General features: G+C 30.9%; 1 protein-coding gene across 4 annotated transcripts in view; it reads left to right on the top strand.

The window, feature by feature from the left end:
* Positions 1-25128, top strand: part of LOC145243982 (interleukin-1 receptor-associated kinase 4-like) — a 101275-nt gene that overhangs the window by 39064 nt on the left and 37083 nt on the right. For all 4 annotated transcript variants that reach the window (XM_080107122.1, XM_080107123.1, XM_080107124.1 and 1 more), the window contains 3 exons: positions 17562-17773; positions 21677-21837; positions 23761-23805. In XM_080107122.1, coding sequence (XP_079963248.1) covers positions 17595-17773; positions 21677-21837; positions 23761-23805 — 385 coding nt within the window. In that variant the 5' untranslated portion in view covers positions 17562-17594. The remainder of the gene's footprint in view (positions 1-17561; positions 17774-21676; positions 21838-23760; positions 23806-25128) is intronic.

Genomic DNA, 25128 nt, shown 5'->3' on the forward strand with positions numbered 1-25128 from the left:
GTAGCAACACTAGTTGCTGAAGCGACGTGGTTGCTATGGAAACCAGTCATAAAAAATGCCGCTCACCTCTTTAAGAATTTTTACGATTTTGAACACGACTAAATTCATCATAATTTTTGTTTTTACTGAACGAAAATTGAAAAATATTTTTCACAATGTAGCTGAGAAGGTGATATATAAACTGTAATAATTGTTTGAAATTTGATTGAAAAGTGAGTGAGCAGTGAATCTTTAAAGCAGTTGTAAATGACTAAAACTGCCACTTAACCATATATTCAAATGCTACCGTGTTTGAATGGTATAAATTATTTTTGTCTTTATATTTTTTGTTAAAATAAAAAAGATCATTAGAAAAATTTGAAAAGTAAAAGGTATGATTAAGCAGAGATTTGTTATTAACAATATTCGCTTGAAAATTTCTAGCAATTTACATAGGGTAGGTGGCAGGTGTCAGCAATGAGGGGTTGCTGATGAAGGAATGAAATAGAAACCCAACTGAGACAATATTGTCCCTTTGAAGCTGTCCACATTAATGTCTTGCTGGTTGGTTGGTCAAATTCACTTTCTGTTTTCGTTTTATGTTTATTTTAAAAAAATTTTATACAGAAATGAAGGTGATTGAGTTTTGATTGTGTCTTTGCGGTTATAATATTCAAATTCAGTTGGGTAGATCAGAGGACAATCACAATAGGTTTTTTGTTAAAAATAGTAATTGGTAATCAGGCTTGCAGGCTGGTAAAAATGTCTTCATAAGCCGGATCCAACTCATGAGCCGTAGGTTGCCAAACCTTTGTGTACTTGATCAGTGTCAAATCACTGCAAACCTTGGTATTCCACTTTCTACTTTGTTAATCTAGTGATTGTCTAATTCATCAGTGAGGCGAAAATAATATTGACTAGGTTGATCAAAACACTCTGATAATAGTTTTTATGATTAATGATATTTTCATGTTTGTGTAGATATAGATTAGAGCCTTCTATAACTTAAAAAAAAATATAATTTTTCTAAATATGAGATGCATTCGAAATGGATCAGAAGAGATTGCAAATTGTATTGTTATGATGACTGAACATATGCTTTTATGACCTGAAAGTTTCATTTCTCTGTTGCAGATATTGACGGTGTGAGACTCTAAGAAAGCAACCCAGTCATCGACATGCGTCAAAAGCAGAGATGCGTCATTGAATTCCTGGCAAAAGTGCATTGAGACTGATGGTGACTATGTAGAAAAATAAATTTTGAAGCACAAAAGGTTGCTTGTTTTAACGGTACCACTCTTCTTTTCATTGCTCTTCAACTTTTTAGAGTTAAAAAAAAAATGAGGCTTTACTTTTGGAACGACCCTCGTAAATACCTGTCAGGGTTTAAAAGTAATTTTAATTTATTTCATAACAGAATCTAAAGAGCTTTCAGTTATTAGTCGCGTGCAAACGACTCTATAAGTCACTCCATCGGTCTGTCAGTCGGTCTGTCCGTAACACTTTTGTGCTTGGCCTTTTTGGTTAAGATCAAAGGTCTGTTGTTAATAGATGCTGTTCTTAGCTTTTTTGGGCCAAGATCAAAGTGTAGGGCCTTGTGCCTAATTTTGTTGAATTGAATTTTTTGTACGTTTTTTATGTTCAATTTTTTCTTTCTCAATAAAATATATAAACAAGATCAAAGTGTAGTATCTGTTCCGGCAAATACTGCAAGCAAAGACCATATGTGGGGGTAACTCCACATATAAGACCTTGATCAATGTAGGGGCAACCCTTCATACCAATTGTCACTATCCAGCTTCCCTACTCCCCAGGGAGTTGGTTCCCATTTCCCCTTCACTCCTCACATTAAAAATCGGCCTTGTGCCTCATGCTCGGTGGGGGAGCAAATAAATACCCTTTTATTGGCCTTTTGGCCAAAATCAAAGTGTAGTAGCTGTTCTTACTACATGTTGTACTTATGTTTGTAACTTTGTGATATAAAGTGGGGGGGATCACTTTTCTGTATTAATTTAACGTAAAATGATCACCCACTTTACAACCAGTCAGTCTCAAAGCCATTCAAGTCATTCTCCAGATCATTCAAGTGGTTTTTGAAGGATTCCAGTTATTTTTTAAGCATTCAAGTCATTCTTAAGATCATTCAATTCATCCTTAAGTTCATTAAAGTCATTCTAAGTCATTTACTTTTTATTTATTTAAGTCATTTCAGCCCATTTTTTGGTCATTTTAGTTTATCTTTAAGAATTTCATGTCAATCCTACATTCACGCATTCATTCATTACACAAGAGCACGCGACTAATGGCTATCGGCCTTATTTTAGTAGCAGCAGAATCTCTAGATAGGCTTCTCTAAGTCACTGTTGTTAAACAACAATTCTCTCATTTTTTTTTTTTTTCTACTGCTATTTCATCCCAAACAAGGCACAATGCTACTAAGTTGTAGTTGGGACCAGAGTTGCAGGGATACTATATAGAAAGTTCGGCAACAGCATGTCTGTTCACATTACACTTTAACTCCTGCATGTCAGGAGGGAATTCCAAAGTCTTACAGTTAAAGGGAAGAAAGTATTTGAGTAGAACGCTTTCTTGAATTTAGGGATCTCTACAGTGTAGGGGTGTGATTTTTGCTGTTTGTTGGATTTGTCAGGAGTAGGGGGTGTTAGTGCTTTGTTCGTCAGAGCACATTCCATTAAAATACTTTTAAAATATGCACAGGGATACAACATTGCAGCAATTGGGACAGGGTTTGGAGTTTAGTTGACAGTGTAAGACCTATTAGGTTGGCGACTCTTTTCTGGATCATGTCTGAGAGCAAGAGATTAGTGAAAGATACACCGGCCTAGATGTGGCAATTATACTCCATGTATGGGTAAATGATGGCTTTGTAGAGATATTTAATAGATGGCAGCAGCAACAATCAATGTATGCAAATGACCGAGCTGTGTGTGAGGAAGTAGGAAAGAAAAAGATTATAAAAAAGGAAAAACGTGCCCCAAAGAGACAGATATATTACACACGCGGCCGCAAGCGAAAGGGAAAGACATGTCCTAAATGTTACATGATAAGGACTGTCCCCTTTTCATGTAAGTATAAAAATAGAGAGATTTAGTTAAAATGAAAATGAAATAGAATAGACGAAATTCGAACCTCGTAAATTAGGTTTAGAAATAGATTACGAGAGAGAATTAGAAAATGGAATGTAAAACAAACCATTGTTTAGCTTAGAGATAAAATAGTTTCAAGAAAAGAATGTGCGTTGTCAATTCTGTTATGAAAAATTCAATTGAGGAATGCAACTATACAAGATAATTTAATAAACATGTTTTTAACATATTGGAAAAATAGGTTACTGGGAATATAGGTTAAAATTCCTTTTGTAAACAAAGGAAAAAGTTTTGGACACGCATGTCCAGAACACGTGAAAGAAGACGCATCTTTTAACATGTGTATGACGTCATGGAAAATGGGAAGTTCTCGATATAGTTAGAGATTTAGAGTTAAGCGAGGAGGAACTGGGGAGAGTCAGAGAGAGTCTGAGGACGACAGACGACAGTCCAGACATGGACATTCGAACGTCTAGAAGCGAGACGGTCACTTTTGAAACTTAGAATGTGAAGCTTTGAATTCTTGACTCAGAAAACCACGGCCGGTCGTGAGAAGAAATAAACCCATCATGTGTTTTTATAAACGTCATCTTTGTGTTGTAATTCTACCAAAAAGGTAAAGTGAAAATTGTTATATATGTCTTATGTATATCATGTGGTTTAAAATGTCTTTACATACACGTCTCGACATCTCATATCTACAATGTGAACTCTACATCTCATATCTACACTTCTAAGTATGAACATTTAATATAAATATGAATCTTAATAAAACAAACAATCTCTTACAACAACATCTCTCTCTTACAACAACAACAATCTCTCTTACAAAGACTGCACTTTTAATAAGAAAATATATATATAACACTAAACATGGCTGGACAAAGAAAGAGTATTACATTTTCAACACAGCAGAATCTTGTTAAACACATTTGAGTGCAAGAAGAATTTTGAAAAACCTACAAGGCATTTTTCTGGAAGTACTTGTAAATAAATGTCTGTAGTTTCAACTGAAGAAAAAGGGAATTGGGTTTTTCCTTGTGACTGTATGCATACGTGTGGGTCTCGAGTATTGACGGGTAACTATTATGTTACAGATATAAGATACTCTCAAGTGTTAATAATTTTCTAGCACATTAGAGAGAACCCACCTTCATTGCAGCAATCATGGCAATGTCTTCAATGTATTTGTTTCAGTTCATGTTGCCTGTGAATGTTTAGGAATTATGTCCCTTAGACTTCTTAAAAAAAAAATTTTTAGGTCATTATTTGAAATCGTTTTCATTGTAATAATTTTACTTACCGGAATAAATTATAGAAACTGAAACGCATTACACATTGTTTAGCGTAAAGAACTTATTGCAAGGATAAAAGCAGAAATTGCCAGTCAGAATCAAATATCGGTTGGTAAAATATATTTCTATTTAGGCCTTACATAGAAAATCCAACCAACTTAAATTTATATATTAGGTTAAAACCTTCCATGACTAAAAATGTTTTTTCATAAATACATGTCTATGAAGTTCAAAAGCAATTGTAGCAGTATATGTATTTGGACACTAATGTTAAATACAGAAAGTCCAAATTATTTTATGAAAAGAAAAAAAAAATTCTTGGCTATGAAAAAACACAAAGGCTTTGTTTTGGTTTTATGGTTTGCATCCATTATTAGGCATACTTTTTTTTTTGTTTCAGAAATTCCAACAAAATAAATCTTTTTTTTTTTTTTTGTCACTGGTCTTTCTGATTTTTATAAAATTTCGTTAAGTTTTGACATAATCTATCTATATATCTATAAAAGTGAACGTGTCTGTCTGTCTATGTACATTTTCCTTCGCAATAAGTTTAATTTTCAGTTTACAGACTCGAAATTTGATATACAAGGGTACTGAGATTTGGGAAAATCTATGTGATTGGTTTTCGACCAGAAATTTGGCTGTTATGGGGTCAAAGTTCAACGATTTGACCTTTGAGAACTCTACCAAACTCCTCCAACAATTTGGGGTCTAAACACTTGAAATTTTAGATATAGGTTCCTTGGACATGGATCTAACTTAATAACTCGATTTGAGCCCAAAACAATAAATTTTAAGGGGTCATAATAGGGGTCAAAGTTTAAAAAAATTGACCTTTTTTTTTTTTTTTTCTCACGTACACCTCCAAACACCCGGACAACGCAGGGCACCCATGTTAGTATATCTATAAAAGTGAGAATGTGTGATTGTGTGAGAGAGAAAGGACACTACTCAACCTATATACTAAACAAATTTTTGATCTACAGACTTAAAATTTGGTATATAGGATATTCAGATATGTGCAAAATTTTTTAATTGGTTTTCATCAAGAACAAAGGGCTGCTTAGGGGTAAAAATTAGCAAATTGGTAGGTGGAGGCTGTCGGATTTTTTATCTATTTGTAAACTGTTTCAGTCAAGAGTCGAGAAATCTGACAGCTTATTTCTGTTAAGAATAAGATTTTTTGAAAACATTTTGTAAATGTTGTGTTGAGCTGGTATATCATACTTGACTTATTGTCTTTAGGTTTTGGTTTTGATCTCAGCTCAAGTATTTTTTTTTTTTTTACTTACAAGAAGTGAACTGTGTAAAAAAACTACATAATATTTGCAGTACTCCATTTCTGTATTAATTAAAATATATTTATGCATATTTTACAACCGGGAAATTCCGGGTACATCTTCTAGTTGTATATAAAGTCATCATAAATGCAGAAAACTAGCTGAATGAGATTGGGGGAGATGAAAAAACTCTGGCTAAAATTGAACAAAGTTATAATTTTTCCAACTATTTAAAAATGATCTTCAAATTTTGCTTAAAATCCACCTAAATTTCATTGTCTTTTTGCATGAAACAAATAAAATATTGAAGAACTTGAAAAAAAGCCCCCTCAAAAAAATAAAAAATGGATAAAAATTACATTCTTCATAGATATCTAAAAGTACATTCTTAAGTTGTGACTAGCAAGGCCACCCGGCGTTGCTCGGGATTATATAAGACAATGAGAAAATTTTTGAACATACCTGTTATTCTTAGGATAGAGGAATTTTTGATGTCTATGTATCATTTGCCATCTTGAGCAAAAGAATATTTTACCTACCCTAGGACGGGTATTGCACAACATATGTATGAAATAATTGTACCTTCCCTAGGGCAAGAAAATTTAGAGCACGTCTATGGGAAAAATTTCCGTACTTAGGGCGGGTAATGTATAACATATATTTAAAATAATTTACATAATTTTCTGTTGTGTTAACTTTTCTGCATGTCATAGGTAAGAGTTTGTTTGTTTTTACATCAGAGGTTTATAGTGAAGAAGCACCTTATTTCTTATATAAATGTCATACTACTCGAATATGATTTTCGGTTTTGATAAATTATGTACGCCACAGGTAAATTTTCTTTGTTTTTCATATGTGTACTATACTCGACAAGTACCTTATTTTCTGGGTAGGATACTGTAAAAACACCTTTTTTTTCTAATAAAAAAAAAATGAGAGAACTCTATACTTTTAAGTAATTTTCTGTTGTACTAAATTTTTTGTGCGTCTAGAGTAAGAATTTGCTTGTTTTCTATGTGGGTTCTATAGTGAAGAAGCACCTTATTTCTCATTTAAAAGTTATACTACTCGAATATGTAATGTAACTTTCGGTTTTAATAACTTTTATGCACGTCTCAGGTAGGATTTTCTTTGTTTTTCCATATGAGTACTATACTGCACAAGTACCTTAATTCTTGGATAGGATAATGTAAAAGTACCTTATTTCTAATATATAGATGAAACTATGATTTTACATAATATTCTGTTGTGATAACTTTTCCGTGTGTCATAGTTAAGAGTTTGTTTTTACATTAGAGTGCTATAGTGAAGAAGCACCTTATTTCTAATATAAATGTCATACTACTCGAATATATTACATGATTTTCGGTTTTGATTACTTTTATCTACGTCACAAGTAAGATTTCCTTTGTTTTTCATATGGGTACTATACTGCACAAGTACCTTATTTCCTGGGTAGGATACTGTACAAGTACCTTTTTTCTAATCTAAAAATGAAAGAACTCTATATTTTTATGAAATTTTCTGTTGTGCTAAATATTCTGTATGACAGGGATAAGAATTTGTTTATTTCATCTGGGTCCTATAGTGAAGAAGCACCTTATTTCTCATGTAAGTCATACTACAATATTTAATGTGATTTTCGGTTTTAATAACTTATGTCACAGAAAATATTTTCATATGAGTACTATACTGCACAAGTACCTTATTACTTGGATAGGATTTCTTGTACACATAGATACATTAAAAAGTAAGTGATCATGGTATGTGATTTTTGGAATATGACATCTATACAATATACAAGCCTACAATACATAAAATTCATAATGATCAGTTAATTTGTTTAGGAGTGAATCCAATACATACAAATATATAATCATATACACATACTAAACATTCATAATGATCGGTTAATTAGTTTAGGAGTGGATCCAAGACATACGAATATGTAATCATATACACATAATTAAAATTCATAATGATTTGTTAATTAGTTTAGGAGTGGATCCAATACATACAAATATATACACATAATTAAAATTCATAATGATCGATTTATTAGTTTAGGAGTGAATCCAATACAAAATGCCATTACTTGATCTATTTACATGATTTTTGGAATATAACAAATAAGCGATATACAATATATCAGATATATTTGGAATATGACATTTTCGTTTCAGAAACATTCTTCTGAATTTTTTAAAAATAAAAGTTTTCTTGTGTAATTATTACATAACATTTAAAAATCAAGAATATTGGTATGTAAAAAAAAAAAAAAAAAAAAAAAAAAAAATGGTGGAGCTCAAAACCGTAACATTTTATACAATGTACGCATGCGCACAACAACGCCATTGTGCTAGGCTTGTCAAGTTGTCATTTCTTTCAAGTTTGAACCCCTTTTTTGAATCCCTTAACAAGTGTTTTAACTGATTAAACACCTCTAATAAAATTCTGCACCAAAAATGCAATCTTTTGAGCTATTGTATGCCGTCCAGCAACCATCCGTCTAGGAGGAGATACAATTTGAAAAACGGAGACACGCACACTGATTGTGAGATTTATATATTAGATTAATGATCATTTACATTATTCAAGTTGTAGTGATTGCAGGGGAGCTAACTATGATTTTTCTTTTTCTTTATTGACGAGGTCAAAGTCCACATTAGTTTAATATGTTCAATATATTTTTACAATCTTCTGACCATAAAAAATAAAAATAACTTTTTTTTTTTTTTTTTTAATATAGTCCCAATTTTGAGAGTGAGTAGACAAACTATTCTGTTGCATTTTAATAAATACAAACAAGTAGTTTTTTTTTTCTTTATATTTTACTTAATGCATGATAGCATTCCAAGTGTGAGACATATCTAACCTTTGTATAATACTACAGCAGTGCAAAACGTTCACTATTTTAGACCTAGGTATTTTGTGACTCAATTTTAGGTTTACATGTTTTGTGGATCTAATTTTAAATTTAGGTGTTTTGTGAATCTAATTTTAAGCTTAGATGTTTTGTGAATCTAATTTTAAATTTAGGTGTTTTGTGAATCTAATTTTAAGCTTAGATGTTTTGTGAATCTAATTTTAAATTTAGGTGTTTTGTGAATCTAATTTTAAGCTTAGATGTTTTGTGAATCTAATTTTAAGCTTAGATGTTTTGTGAATCTAATTTTAAGCTTAGATGTTTTGTGAATCTAATTTTAAGCTTAGATGTTTTGTGAATCTAATTTTAAGCTTAGATGTTTTGTGAATCTAATTTTAAGCTTAGATGTTTTGTGAATCTAATTTTAAATTTAGGTGTTTTGTGAATCTAATTTTAAGCTTAGATGTTTTGTGAATCTAATTTTAAATTTAGATGTTTTGTGAATCTAATTTTAAATTTAGGTGTTTTGTGAATCTAATTTTAAGCTTAGATGTTTTGTGAATCTAATTTTAAATTTAGATGTTTTGTGAATCTAATTTTAAGCTTAGATGTTTTGTGAATCTAATTTTAAGCTTAGATGTTTTGTGAATCTAATTTTAAGCTTAGATGTTTTGTGAATCTAATTTTAAGCTTAGATGTTTTGTGAATCTAATTTTAAGCTTAGATGTTTTGTGAATCTAATTTTAAGCTTAGATGTTTTGTGAATCTAATTTTAAGCTTAGATGTTTTGTGAATCTAATTTTAAATTTAGGTGTTTTGTGAATCTAATTTTAAATTTAGGTGTTTTGTGAATCTAATTTTAAATTTAGATGTTTTGTTAATCTAATTTTAAATTTAGGTGTTTTGTGAATCAAATTTTAAGCTTAGATGTTTTGTGAATCTAATTTTAAATTTAGATGTTTTGTGAATCTAATTTTAAATTTAGATGTTTTGTGAATCTTATTTTAAATTTAGGTGTTTTGTGAATCTAATTTTAAATTTAGGTGTTTTGTGAATCTAATTTTAAGCTTAGATGTTTTGTGAATCTAATTTTAAATTTAGGTGTTTTGTGGATCTAATTTTAAATTTAGATGTTTTGTGAATCTAATTTTAAATTTAGATGTTTTGTGAATCTAATTTTAAGCTTAGATGTTTTGTGAATCTAATTTTAAGCTTAGATGTTTTGTGAATCTAATTTTAAGCTTAGATGTTTTGTGAATCTAATTTTAAATTTAGGTGTTTTGTGAATCTAATTTTAAGCTTAGATGTTTTGTGAATCTAATTTTAAATTTAGGTGTTTTGTGAATCTAATTTTAAATTTAGGTGTTTTGTGAATCTAATTTTAAGCTTAGATGTTCTGTGAATCTAATTTTAAATTTAGGTGTTTTGTGAATCTAATTTTAAATTTAGGTGTTTTGTGGATCTAATTTTAAATTTAGATGTTTTGTGAATCTAATTTTAAATTTAGGTGTTTTGTGGATCTAATTTTAAATTTAGATGTTTTGTGAATCTAAGTTTAAGCTTAGATGTTTTGTGAATCTAATTTTAAGCTTAGATGTTTTGTGAATCTAATTTTAAGCTTAGATGTTTTGTGAATCTAATTTTAAGCTTAGATGTTTTGTGAATCTAATTTTAAGCTTAGATGTTTTGTGAATCTAATTTTAAGCTTAGATTTTTTGTGAATCTAATTTTAAATTTAGATGTTTTGTGAATCTAATTTTAAGCTTAGATGTTTTGTGAATCTAATTTTAAATTTAGGCGTTTTGTGAATCTAATTTTAAATTTAGGTGTTTTGTGAATCTAATTTTAAGCTTAGATATTTTGTGAATCTCATTTTAAATTTAGGTGTTTTGTGAATCTAATTTTAAGCTTAGATGTTTTGTGAATCTAATTTTAAATTTAGGTGTTTTGTGAATCTAATTTTAAGCTTAGATGTTTTGTGAATCTAATTTAAAGCTTAGATGTTTTGTGAATCTAATTTTAAGCTTAGATGTTTTGTGAATCTAATTTTAAATTTAGGTGTTTTGTGAATCTAATTTTAAATTTAGATGTTTTGTGAATCTAATTTTAAGCTTAGATGTTTTGTGAATCTAATTTTAAGCTTAGATGTTTTGTGAATCTAATTTTAAATTTAGGTGTTTTGTGAATCTAATTTTAAGCTTAGATGTTTTGTGAATCTAATTTTAAGCTTAGATGTTTTGTGAATCTAATTTTAAATTTAGATGTTTTGTGAATCTAATTTTAAGCTTAGATGTTTTGTGAATCTAATTTTAAGCTTAGATGTTTTGTGAATCTAATTTTAAGCTTAGATGTTTTGTGAATCTAATTTTAAGCTTAGATGTTTTGTGAATCTAATTTTAAGCTTAGATGTTTTGTGAATCTAATTTTAAGCTTAGATGTTTTGTGAATCTAATTTTAAGCTTAGATGTTTTGTGAATCTAATTTTAAGCTTAGATGTTTTGTGAATCTAATTTTAAATTTAGATGTTTTGTGAATCTAATTTTAAGCTTAGATGTTTTGTGAATCTAATTTTAAGCTTAGATGTTTTGTGAATCTAATTTTAAGCTTAGATGTTTTGTGAATCTAATTTTAAGCTTAGATGTTTTGTGAATCTAATTTTAGGCTTAGATGTTTTGTGAATCTAATTTTAAGCTTAGATGTTTTGTGAATCTAATTTTAAGCTTAGATGTTTTGTGAATCTAATTTTAAGCTTAGATGTTTTGTGAATCTACTTATAAATTTAAATGTTTTTTTAGTCTAATTTTAAGTTTAGGTGTTTTTGTGAATCTAATTTTAAATTTAGGTGTTTTGTCAATCTTATTTTAGGTGTGTTTTGTGAATCTAATTCTAGGTGTTTTGTGAATACATGTAAAACAAAGGGAAACAGATCTCGATTATCTGACAGCTACAAGAATTTAACGGTTGAAATACACCTTTCATTTTCAATAGTTAACTCCTTAAAACAATGACCATTAAAGATTTCATCAAGAATGAAACTTTGAATCCTCATCCAGTTCTAATTTTTTTACTACCCTCTTTTCTTGGCCTTTGGGACAAGATCAAAGTGTAGTATCTGTTCTTCAGATGCTGCACTTCTATTTCTTGTTCTCTTTCGGTGGAGGAGAAATCCTTCACGACTGAGACAATTTTTATTTTTGTACCTTTTCTCCACGTTAAAAAACGACTCTGTCCCGTGGGGAGGCATAGTAAATAGGTACCCTCTTTATTTTTGAAATGCCTTTCAGGGGAAGGCATCATGCCTAAACAGAAGAAAACAACGAAATCAATTGGCAAGAAGTAAATTAACTGTGTTCCTTTTTGATACACGTTTTTTTCCGTGATGTAATCATTTATTTATTTATTTTTTTTAAATGATATTTTCTGCAGTTGTGATTGGCTGAAATAAGATATGTATACTAACATTCGTATCCAATCAAAAGTTGATTTTTTAATGAAATTTTTTTTTTAATCTGTTCATTGAAAAAGATTTTACTGAATCGGTTTTCATGCAGTAATCGAAATTTTCACATGAATAATAAAAACCGGAAAATCTTTGGGTTTTTGTTTGTGTTTTTTTTTTTTTTTTTTTTTGTTTTTTTTAAATATATTTTTATTTTGACTGGTTGACAGTAGTTGAAATTCCAGTTTCATTTTGTTTCTGTTTGTCTGTCAATGATAAATGAAATTCATATTGTGTTTATCTGACTAGTTGTATTGTTGGGTTTTGTTATGTTTTATATATTTTTTCTTCAAAATTGTAATTATATATGCAGTGTAATGACATATGGAACTGAAATTTGATCAGTGAGGTTTAAAGACATGTGTTGCATAGAGAGAAATTATATTTGAATGATATAAATGGTGTTTAATGTGCGTGTTAAGGACAAGCTTAGATTTGATGACTTCCAAAGATTAAATCTGGGCAGTATAGATATGTGTACAGAACGGGAAACTTTGATTGTATGGCCATGTTGAAAGAATGGATGACAGTTCTTGGGTCAGTGGATATAAGACAGTTGAGCTAGCAGGTTCATTTCACATGGGGCAGGTCAAGGAAAACATGGATAGAAATGATAGAAAGAAGGACAAATAATGTTAGAAATTAATTCCAACTTATATTTTAAAATAACAATTAATTTAGCATTTACTTTTTGAACAACTTCAAGAAAAACAACTACCAAACAAAGCCAAATTATTGCACATCAATTCCAGTAGTCTATAATATAAATCTCACCTGTCTGTTTAAATATATGTATGTATGTTTGTATGTCTGCCTAAAACTTTCGACAGAAGCGACCGATTTTCATGAGATCAGTATCCTTTTGAAGCTCAACCCTTCGGACGACAAATATCGAAAAATTGGCCAAAAACATTAATTCCTTCATCTGGGCATTTTTCTACAGAGAGGGTGTTTTTTTTTTTTTGTTTTTTTTGGCTGACATTTTTTGCAAGTCATTCAAGGCTCACGTAAATGATGTCGCATAAAAGGTGTTATTTCGACCGCCCGTAAGGTCACAACCACGGTAGGCTCATTGATAAGAGCGTTTTTTTTTTTTTGGCCCCCCCCCCTCTTTTTTTCCTCTGGCACATTACGGGTTTGAGTCTGCTTACTACACCTATTTTTTATTTATTTATTTTTTTTGCTCAACATACCTCTAAACACCCAGGCAATGTCAGGCACCCAGGCTAGTTATATATATATATATATATATAGTAGTGTTGTGACAATTAATCATGAATTGGAAAAATAGGAACTTTTGGGGGTATCAGGATCAAAAAAAATGAGTGCTTATTTTCCAATGCCAAAAGCGATTCCTTTAAGTATTATTATTTTTTTTTTTTTGAGGGGATTTTGTTTAAAACAAAGTCTTTCATTATTGATAGTAATGTTAAAATAATGAATATTTATTGATTTTAAACTACTAGTAAAATCTATAGATCACCCCCCCCCTCTCCACACACACACACACACACACACATGCACGTGTTATTAAGTTTGAGAAAATATATGCACATGTTTTTATGATAATCGGAGGGTGGGGGTGGGTAACAAATTTATACTTAAATATGTAGAGATTTGTAAAGAATTGGAATCTGTAATTATATCAGAATCGAGAATTTAGTACGGAATCGGTAATTGTATCAGAATCAGAAAAATGTAGTAATCGTCCCATCACTAATATATAGATACCCGATCAAAAGCAGAACAAAATTACTTAGTTGATGTGGTTCTGTTTTTTCGAAGAATAGTTGATTTTGAAGATATTTTCTTCCTTCCAAAGCGATATCTTTTAATATGCTACTTTTCCTGTTGAAAAAGTTATCTTGATTAATCAAAAAAAAAAAAAGTTTTAATCTATATATATAAAAGCGAAAATGTATGTACGTATGTATGTATGTATGTATGTGTGTTCGCTTTTTCTGTATGTCAACAAAAGGCTTTTTTCAGAGAAGCGGTCGCTCGCTTCACAACTTTTTAAAACTTTTTATATCACATATAAATCGTAATATCTCACAGTTAACAACGAAGCTCGCCTGTCTATTTAATTTGCTCGATTTCGGGAAGATAAATATTCAATATTTGTTGCTCACCGCATGTGGGTTAGTCTTTTTCCTATAACATCTTGGAGGAGAGAAAAAAGCGTTCAGCAGTAAATGAATACTATCCCGCAGTCAAACTTGGCCTCATTAAAACGGGCACCTGCTAAATCCAAGTAATTAAATAAATTCAAACGTGTTTCCGTTAGCATCTCGCGGTGGGGCAATGGTTAACGCTACTTTTTTTTTTTTTTTTCACACTTTGATTTACAACTTTGCCTCAACGGTTCGGGTTCGATCCTCATACTTACTTTTTTTTTTTTTTTTTTTTTTTTAACCCCCCCCCCCCAAACACCCTGGTAACGCCAGGTACCCCTCGCTAGTTATTCATAAAAATTAAGACCTGAACAAATTATTATTATATTTATTTTTATTTTATTTTAAGTTTTATTTTACTTTGCAATATTATATCTTATTTCTAACGATAAATAGCTGACCAGAGGTAAGTTAGTTTGAAGTGAATTTCTAAAAGCCGTCCAACACATGCCAGTATGTAAAACGGACGTTAAGCCAAAATATGATGAAGAAGAAAGGCACAAGTTTAAATTTATTTATGTTGTCTCATTTCTTATTTGTATTTTATTTAAATTGTACAATAATTAAAAAATCTTGACTCTTAAAAGTGATGAATAAAAAAAATATATAAAAAATAGAAAGCATTCTGTTTGCAAATATGAGATTTGAAAGATTTCTTGTCCTGCCCTGTACAGGGTGGAACGATAAAGTTGTCGCCCTAAAGAAAACAACGCTACAGTTTTATTTTAAAACGTTTATTGAAAAATCAATTTAGGTAACTTGATTATGTAGTAGAGCTGACATCTATTCAATGTAGCCGCTTTCAGCCTCAATCACCGCCTGAATACGGGTCTGGAATTGGGAGTATGACTTTTTCACAAGCTCTGGCAGGCGCTCGGCAGATGGCAGCGATCAGGTTGGCTTTAGTGTTGTGGGAGGTCATGTTGGTGATGTTCTTGACGTATGACCAAACGTAGTCCAGCGGGTTCAAGTCGGAGGAGGAGAGGGCCTGTGAGAGAAGGGTACAAAGTGATAGCACTCCTGAAACCAAGCCCTCTTTGGACTTGTGGACCGGCAAAGTCCTGTCGCCACATCCAGGGTCTGCTACCAGCCACCTGATTGCACCAAGTGATCACCACACTCTTCAGCACATCCAGGTACACTTTGCTGTTGATTTTCAAGCCAACTTTGAAGATGTGAGGTAGCATTAGTGCCTTCACTTGAAACCACACCAAACACCATAATTGTGGCCGAAAACTTTGTTTTCATCACCCTGGGCACATTCCTGTTATTCATGGCAATCCAGCGATACATTTTGAGGGTGTTGGCAATGGTCCTGTTGTCATAACTTGGATCGGTGCAGCAGCACATTTCCAATCTCGCTCGTTGATCATTGTGCCACTTTCGGACATGATAGAATACTCCTATCATTGTTGGGATTTGTATACAACTGGCCAACTAGTAGATGGTCTGCAACAATAAAAAGAAAAACTGTTTTCATCAAACAGATATGGAATCATGTCGTCTTTTTTAGGGCGACAATTTTAGTGTTCCACTCTGTATAATAAATGCTGCATATATTGTTATAACTTTCCATTTGTGATTTTGATAATCATATAGTATAAATTGGGAGAGGGGATAGTGTATAACAAATATGTTTTCAAATGCAATAACATTTACTTTCCACCGACCTGTATAGTTTCAAACTTCTGAAAGTGTTATAAAGTTTCTTCTTCTGTTTATTTTTCCATTTTTTTGTGTTTATTTTTGTTTTTATATATAAGATTTCTTCTATATCCTGTCTTTTAGATTTGAGACAGTAAAAAAAAATCTAAAACGGTCAACCGTGTATTGATGTTTCATTCCTTAAAGAATAATTTTAAAAAAAGACTTACCTTGCCACTAACCCTAAGTTCGACTGGAACTCCTCCCAAATTTAGAGTTAATAGTAGAGTAAGCCTTTTTATGTTTTCTTTTTTTTTTTCTATCTTTTAGCTTGAAATTAGTGACCATGTCCAAACAAAATTTACCACCATTTTGATTTACTCGTGTTTGACTGAGTGAAAGTAATTGTTTTTGTAAATAAGATCAAGGTAAAGAGCCACTTGAGGATAAGGAATAATGAGATGAAATGATTGTCTGCTGAAATTGATTACTGAAATAAACAAAGTTTGATTTATTAAGTACTTGTTGACATTAGATTTGAAGATGGCTGTTATAGTCTGAAGGGAAGTAGTCCCATAGTAATATATTCCACAGATGAGAAGCCTTTGAAAAGAAACTCCCCCCATGGAAATTCCACCTGACACTAGACATATGAAAAGAGAAGGGAACATTTTCTCTTCTAATAGAAAGACAAGTTCTTGCTGTGAATGTCTTATGAGGAGGAACTAGAGATTGGAGCTTGTTCAAGCACCATCCGTAGAAATAACAAAGTCCCTTCTGTGAGAAAGGGCTTCTAAGGGACAGAAAAGATCATCGGTCACTAGATTTCAAAGTCAGCTTTGAACTCTATCAGATGTGGCAGCTTAGGAAGTATCTGAATTTTGCCCAGCACAATGATAAAAAATTTAATTCCTAATTAATAAAAATGCTTGGAATTTTTTATTATTCAAAGGAATAAAAGAAGAAACAAAAAAAAAAAAATTCAGATTTGTATTAAAAAAAAAAAAAAGAAAGTTTTTTGCAAGGAATTGCAAGCTTGGTGTTAATGGTTTCTAAAAGATATGTATCCAGTAATTTTAGAAATTTTAGATCAGCATTTGCCAGACAAAGTGTTTGAAAGTTTCTGGCAAAATCCGCTATCAATTCTGATAAAATATAAAAAATTAACAAATAAAAAAATAAAAAAATCAGTCACACCTAAATTTGCAATAGCATTTTTTTTGTTAAATGCACAGATTGGATGAATGAATAGATTTTAAGAATACACATTGTTTTTTATCTTTTTATTTTTCCTTTTGTGTTTTCCTTTTTTCCTTTTCTTTTCGTTTTCTTTTTTTCTTTTATCTTTGTTTTCATTTTTCTTTTTCATCTTTTTTCTTCTCCATCTTTCTTTTTCATTTTTCTTTTTCATCTTGTTTTTTATTTAACCATACTTTTTTGTGTTTTCGTTTCTCCATATTTTTCTTTCCTTGCCCTATTTTACTCTACTTTTTTTTTTCTCCTCCTCTTTCCTCTCCGTTCTTTTCCCCCACATCTTCCTCTCCCCTTTTTTTTCTGTTTTTCTTCATTTTGTTTTTTTTTTGGGGTTTTTCTTTTCTTCATTTTTTTCTGTTTATCTTTTTATGGGGTTTCCTGTCTTTATTTGTTTTACCCCCCCCCACCTCCTTTTTTTTCTGTTTCTTTTTATATATTTTTTCTTTTCTTTTCATTTTGTTAGCCGGCAGTAACAAAGTTCAAGCCACAAGTGAAAATGCCTCTTGGTAAATCAATAACATCGAACTCATTTATACGTCAGTTACCTATGAGTGCATACAGAAATTTAGAGAATCTATTAGACCCAGGGGAAATGTGGACGCAGCTGATGGAGAATATCCCCCAATACCTGGATGATTCCAACTCACCTTATCGATATACAGTTCAAGATGGATTGTAAGTATAAGGTTCAGTATTGCCTCGGATTGAATGAGGAACCCTATGTCACCCCCCCCCCTCATTTTATTCTTACTTTTTTACATTTTATGATATTTGATTGGCTGGATTTTTAAGATGAGGATTGATTATTCATATTTCGCTTCTTCCGTATATAGTTCTCATCTCAAGTGTTATTTTCACAATGTTTCAATCAATGTAACCTCCGACCTTTATAAGGTGTATTTTACCAAACTCTGACCTGTGGCATAGTGGTTAGAGTTATTGGTAAAATTCTGTTGTAAAGCTACACTCTTCAAGAGGTTGAAGGTTCGATCCTCAGTGTAGGTCACATTCAAAAATATAATTGCAGATTACTTAGGACATCTACTCAGTCATGATTGACAGATTGAGAGCATGCTACCCTGGTGGATTGAATAAAGGGTTCTGTTCGAAATTCCGTGCAGATTCACAAGTTCGGCAAAAAGATTCTTGAGTTCGAGAACATATACCTAATGAAGGTTGAAGATTACATTGTTCAAATCATTGTGAAAATAACACTCAAGATGAGAACAGTAGTCCGAATAATTCAAATAATATGAACATTGGTGGGCTAGGAGGGGTGTGATTAAATTAACATTTGTTGAAATAATTTTTTTTTTTTACCCTCCTTTGTACACACTCGTTGTTTCCTCAAGAATGGCCTCTTTGTACACCTGCTCTGAACACCATATTAACATAAAAACAACTCTCCATGTAGTCTGTATTATACCTTTCTTCATTGCTTTGGAACTTATGACTGTGTCTCTATGTTCCTTCATTGAACCTAACTCGACGATGGAATATCCTTTTATTTTAATTTTGGCTTCTTTTAAGCTTTTCATGCAAGCTTTTAGTTTTCAATCGGCGTGTTAAATAGCAAAATTTATGACTCCCTATAAACATTATTTTGCTAAAACTAGTTCCTCTGATGAGATCAGCTATTTATTAAGGAAAAAAAACCCCCTAATATATAATATAATATAAAAGGAACTGTGTGTCTGTGAGTTCCTTCCTTATAGACTCAAAAACAGCTGGGCCGATTTTTGTGAAATTTCACTCTTTATGTGCCTGGCAGTGTTGTTAGATAGGTTTTGTATCGAAATGTCTTTGATAAGTGTTGATAATTGAAATAATTTGATGAAAGGAGGAACAGGCGGTTTTGATCGAAGTTAACATCTTACACAGCCTAACATCACAAGTTCCTTTCAGAAGTTTTATTACCGCACAAGCCGAATAGCTTGATATATAAAATCAACAAGTTCTTTGATATGACAGTGGCACGTCCAAAATGAATTTTTCTGTTTAAAGCACAATTGAACAATGATACTTGCCTTTATACCGCACAAGCAGTAAGGCCAGGCATATAAAATCAACAGTAAGTTATTTGATATGGCAAGGATGTGCTCAAAATGAATGCTTCTGTTTAGAGCACAATTGAACTATGATACTTGACTTTTGCATTTTAAACTTTAATTCAAGCCATTATATATATAAAAATAATTTTATAAAATCAACAATAGGTTCTCTACAGTGCAATGTAGACTGTAATTGTGAACTAAATGACTGTGAGGCATGTGAAGCTCCCTCTCAGTGAACCACGATGGGTCTCCAACCAGAGCAGGCAATCAATCGATTTGATTGAAAAATGGTTGATTTCACTGATTTCAATGACAATAAAAATATGGGAGTGTGGAACATTCGTTCATCATCATTCACATCACAGGCAACATCAGATCACCCTGCTAGTATATATATATATATATACATAAAATAAATGCGTATTAAATACGTTTGAAGCCAAAACAACACATTATATAAAAATAAAGATATTTATTTTGTTTGAAATTTATATTGAAATTTCTAAATATAATTAAAAGTAAAATTTCATCTTTATTTATTTATTTATTTTTTTCTTTTTGCCATGTTATTGGAGCATAGAATCAGTAGAAGTCTGTTCGTTGTTTCTGCGGTAATCTTTTCAAATGTCGGAACGGTGCGTTGGTCACGCGGAATTCACGTTAGGGTTTGTGTTCCTTGAACAGAAGCACTGGTTGAGTTTGAATAAAATAAATACGTATTATATACGTTTGAAGCCAAAACAACGCATTATTACAAAATAAACATATCTAATACATATTTATTTTATTCAAGCTCAACCAGCGCTTCTATTCAAGGAACACAAACCCTAACGTGAATTCCGCGTGAACAACGCACTGTTTCAACATTTTCAAAGACTACCGCAGAAACAACAAACGGACTTCTACTGATTCTATGCTCCAACTACAAGATGTCAAAAAAATAAAAAGACATACTGAAGATGAAGTTTTTCTTCGAAATATATTTAGAAATTTCAATATAAATTTCAAACAAAATAAATATCTGTTTATTTTGTAATAATGCGTTGTTTTGGCTTCAAAAGGTATCTAATACGTATTTATTTTATTCAAACTCAACCAACACTTCTATTCAAGGAAGACAAACCCTAACGCTATATATATATATATAATATATATATATATATATATATATATATATATATAATGTGTGTGTGTGTTTAGTTTTTTGGCTAGATTTAAAGTGTAATATCTCTTGTGGTACTACACAATCTTTTGTCCTTAATCAGTGAAGAAACCCTTCTAGACTGAGGTAATTAAAACTTTTTTTTTGTCCCAATTCAAATTAATCCTTTTTGGGAGATAAATTTTTCCATATTAAAAATCGACCTTTTGTCTCACTTTATTTGAAAGTATAATAAAAATTATTTTTGCACAATCATTGGCAAGATCTCATTAATTTTCTCCTAACTAATTGACACCATCTGACCGATAGAACACTGTTCCTGGCGGACAGAAACAACAAAATCAGCAGTAAATTACAATATCAACAAAATTAAAAAAAAAAAAAAAAAAAAAAAAAAAAACAAGAGTTCTGTAAGATACTCAATTTTGGTTGGTTTAACACGTAAATTTTGATTGGTTATTGAGATCCAACTTTAACCAATCAGAAACAGTTGCCCTGGATCCAAGCATCTGTTGAATATCGGTGCATGGGAGGACCCTTATCACCTGGGGAAACAAAGCCACTACTTGAAAAACGAACCATTGAATCCTGGAGAGAAGCTTGCTAAAACAAACCTTAGTCAGCCACAAACTCTACAGATAATAATTTTTCTTCCAAGTTTAGAATCAAACAAAGTGCAAAAGATCATCAAAGACGTCAGCCAAAACAAAACTTTGTTTTAACAAAATTTCTATGACTGAAGCAGCCGATAAATCTTCCAATTTTATTATCAAAAAAACAAGTGACGAAGGATTATCAAATTCCTATTATTGCTGTTATAACTGTAATTATGTTATTAAGTATAATTATATTATGTTATTATTGTTATTCCTTCCTCAAGGTGTGGATTAAAACAAACCCTTTTTTTTTTTTTTATAAGAATCGCCACTGATCAAGGCCTAAAGACCACTCGAGGATAAGATTCAATATCGCATTTTTAAGGAAAGCTTTTTAAATTTTTCTTGTATTAAATTTTTTTGGCATTCCTTCCTCTTCTCTTTCTCCTTAATAAGGAATGACTGTGTGTGTGTGTTTTGAAAATTATTTTTTTTTTGTTTTTAATTAAAACATTTTTTATTCATTGGATATCATTTCATTTTTAAAAATTTTGTTTTATAACATTTAAAAAAAAAAAAAAATTCTTTTAATTAAAATCATTTTTTATTCATTTTCTTTTCATTTTCCTTTTTTAAAATTTTATATAACTTTTTATTAAAATAAAATATTCTTTCAAATTTGTCTTCCATCTTCAACGTTTTCTGTGTTTTACGCTAAACTAAAGAAATAGAAAATTAAACTTTGAAATATTTGACTATATTCCAGAAACATCCGTACAAAAAGTCAATTAAAAGGGAGAAGTCCGACAGTTTTGTTGCTGGAAGACTGGGGTACACAAAATCCACAGATTCGACATTTGATTGAAGTTTTAAGAGAGTCTGAGTTATATGCTGCTGCTGATTATTTGTCCGTTAATGTTCTTAAGGGTAAGTTTTACGTTAATATGTAACAGAGAGCATTTGATATGATTTTTTCACAAAACCAAAACAATGAAAAATATTTGGCAAATAATAAAGGTCATGGCTAAAGCAGAATGTGAGAAAAAATCCGTATGAGCATTAAAACTGTTTTTATGTTCTTGTTTTTCTTATAAATTATTAAATGAGGAATCATTTTAATTTAAAATCCATTTAGCATTACGCATGTAAAACTTGAGAAAAGCATACTTGAAATGTGTCAACATTATCTGAATAAGTAAAATCACACATCAGTTTAAATTCGGTCACCATGTTGTTTTCATTTCGTTTATTCATATAATATTGATGCATTTCAAGCATGCTTTTCTCAAGTTTACATGCATAATACTAACAAGATTTTAAATCCAAATGATTCCTTGTTTAATATGTATAATTATAAAACTCTGTGGACTGTCCAACTGTCCTTCCTTGCTTACTTGGTTATTGTCTTTAACAATCGAGCAATTCCATCTTTCAAAAAAGGGATGGCAGGTGAATTTATATAATTTTCAGAATGTGAGAGATTATATATAATTATTTCCACAGCCAAACAACGTCACAGCAACTTTGTTTGGCTGTGGAAATAATTATATATAATCTCTCACATTCTGAAAATTCTATTTACTAATTGCTCGCTAGGTTAGCATTGCTGGATGTCATCATCTTGGTGAGTTGAAAGTTCCTATTTGTGAGACATCAGCTTGGTGTTATTAGCTGGTTGGATGACTGCGTCCCTCGTCAAGACGAAGTAGGTCCATTCCACAGTCAGATTTTGCCATGGTTTGCTTAATCTTTGTTAATAGAATTTCTTCTGTGCAGGGCGTTTGCTCAGTTGGCAGAGTGCTTGCCTTGCATGCGAGAGTCTCGGATTTCGAATCCCGGTTTCGGATATGTCTAACTGATGAGCCCAAATGAGGGCAAAACTCGTGTCTTGGACTTCCGGTTTGTTGGCTGTCATGGCTCTTGTAGGTTGTGGTGTTGTTTGGCTGCGGAAATAATTTATATATATATATATATATAACTACTTCATTTACTCACATAAAATTAATATACAAAAGTATAAATTTATGCGTAAACTTTAAGTATTTACTTCAAAAGTGCTCAATACGTAGGTAGAGCTAGTTAGTAATTTATGAAATATATATGGCGATTAAGCTACGCAGAATATTCAGTGTAGCTTAATCGCCATATATATTTTATAAATTACTATATATATATATATATATATATATATATATAATGTGGATGGGCGTGGCTCAGAGGCCAAGGAATGAGGGTGGAGAATTGTATGTCTTGATTTTGATTCTAGCTGATAGCACCCAAGTGATATATATATATTTTTTAGTTTTGATCTTGCTACTCTACAGAGTGTCCATAAAGTCTGTGTGCACATTAAAATATTTATAAACTTTATTTGTATTTGCAATTGAAATAATCTGTAAAAAGAATTTTATGGACACTCTGTATATTAGATACAATATAATAATCAATAAAGAATTGTCTCTATAATAATATTAAATATGAAATCGGCATGAATTAAAATATCACATTTAAGCGTATCTTATGACCGGGCAACTTGCTAGTAATATATAAGAATACAACACGTTGAAATCATTTTTAATGCCCATGCAGAATTTTTCTTGTATTCTGCTCTTGAAACAACCTGTAACGCCCACCAAACATTTTTTTTTGTTTACATTTTTAAAGTTTATTAAAATTTATCAAACAGGCTTTGATTTCAATCTAGAAGTTTTGTTCAACAATATAAAGAAAAATTTTCTTTAATCTTTGATTAATATTTTTGTAAAACTCTAAACTGAGAATTTGAATAAGGAATTTCAGTTAACAAAAACTTAAAAAAATTAAGTTTATTTTTTCTCAAAATCTTTTCAGGATCTCCAGTCTCACGTGGTGGACAATCAACATTTTCTCATCAATGTAAGTAATAGTTTTTCACATCATCACATCTGCTTAGATGTTTGTAGAGTTAGTGTTATAAGACGTTTGCTAGAGATAGCCATTGTATAGAGGCGGCTGTGTCTATTCTGACTAAGCTGGCTTGAAATGAAGTTTCATATAGAAATACCAACATCTTATAAAATACCAATCAGTTTTACTTAATAATTTCATTAATACAGGAACAGAATTGTAAGGTTAGTTGGTTCAGCAGGCAGGCTTTAGCTATAGAAAGAGAATTAAGTTCAGAAGGTCCATTTTATCCTGTCATTTTATGGCAAGGTATGAGAAAATGTTTATAGTGCCTGGTCTCCACAGCGTCTGTTCAGAAACTCTGTATTTTAGCACCAAACTACAGTTCAGTGGAAATTAGGAAAACTAAGTATGCACATACTGCCTGATGTATTTCTATGAGAGTTTTAATATGACTGTATGAGACATAGAAATTCCCAGGTTGGTATCTGGAGGTACGTTTAACTCACTGGGAGAGATGTACACTCAGTCTTTAAGATATGCATCTAGAAGGAAACTCTGTCTGCTCTGCCCTGTGGCCATTGCACCGACTTTTTAAAAAAAAAATAAAGATATCAATCAAGAGTGCCTCATTTTAGGGAGATTCGGTCATGGGTAAATGCTAGAACTTGTTTTTTTATTATTTTTTACCTTTTTTAATGGCTTTTACCTTTCTTCAAACTGTGTGATACCGTCCATGCACAACATTTATTTATTAAAGTTTTGTAAATATATATCAATCTTATTTGCAAATAAATAATAAAACTCATTTTTATTATTACTATTTTTGATAAAAATCTCAATTTTCAAAAATCTGCTCCAAAATTAAAAAGCTTTGTAAATATATAAATGCACTCTACATAAAAAAATCAATCATGTTCGCGAATAAATAATGTATCTTGTATTTATTATTTTCAATTAAAATATCAATTCAAACTTTAAATTTGTGTAAATATATAAAAAACGCACTCTTGTTGTTTACAGAAGCAATGTGTGTGCTAAGGTCAAGGTTAAACCAAAACGTGTACTTTTGTTTATTTATTTATTTATTTTTTGCATTAAAGTCAATTGGTGTCCATATTCCCTACTTCATCCAAAATTTTAAGCAAATCTTTGTGTAATAAAAGATTAAAGTTTTTGAATAATTTTCTAAATGCAGATTAAGACCAACATTACGCTCAGAAAATTAGTTAAAATTTAGTTCAATTATTTAATCACTAATCAATACCATAATAATTACTTTTAAATTTAAAAACTCTATAAAAAAGCAAGAGGAGAGGGCAGACTTAGAAA

The sequence above is a fragment of the Euprymna scolopes genome, chromosome 22, assembly GCF_053919585.1.
Source record: "Euprymna scolopes isolate OS-2025 chromosome 22, ASM5391958v1, whole genome shotgun sequence".
NCBI lineage: Eukaryota > Metazoa > Mollusca > Cephalopoda > Sepiida > Sepiolidae > Euprymna > Euprymna scolopes.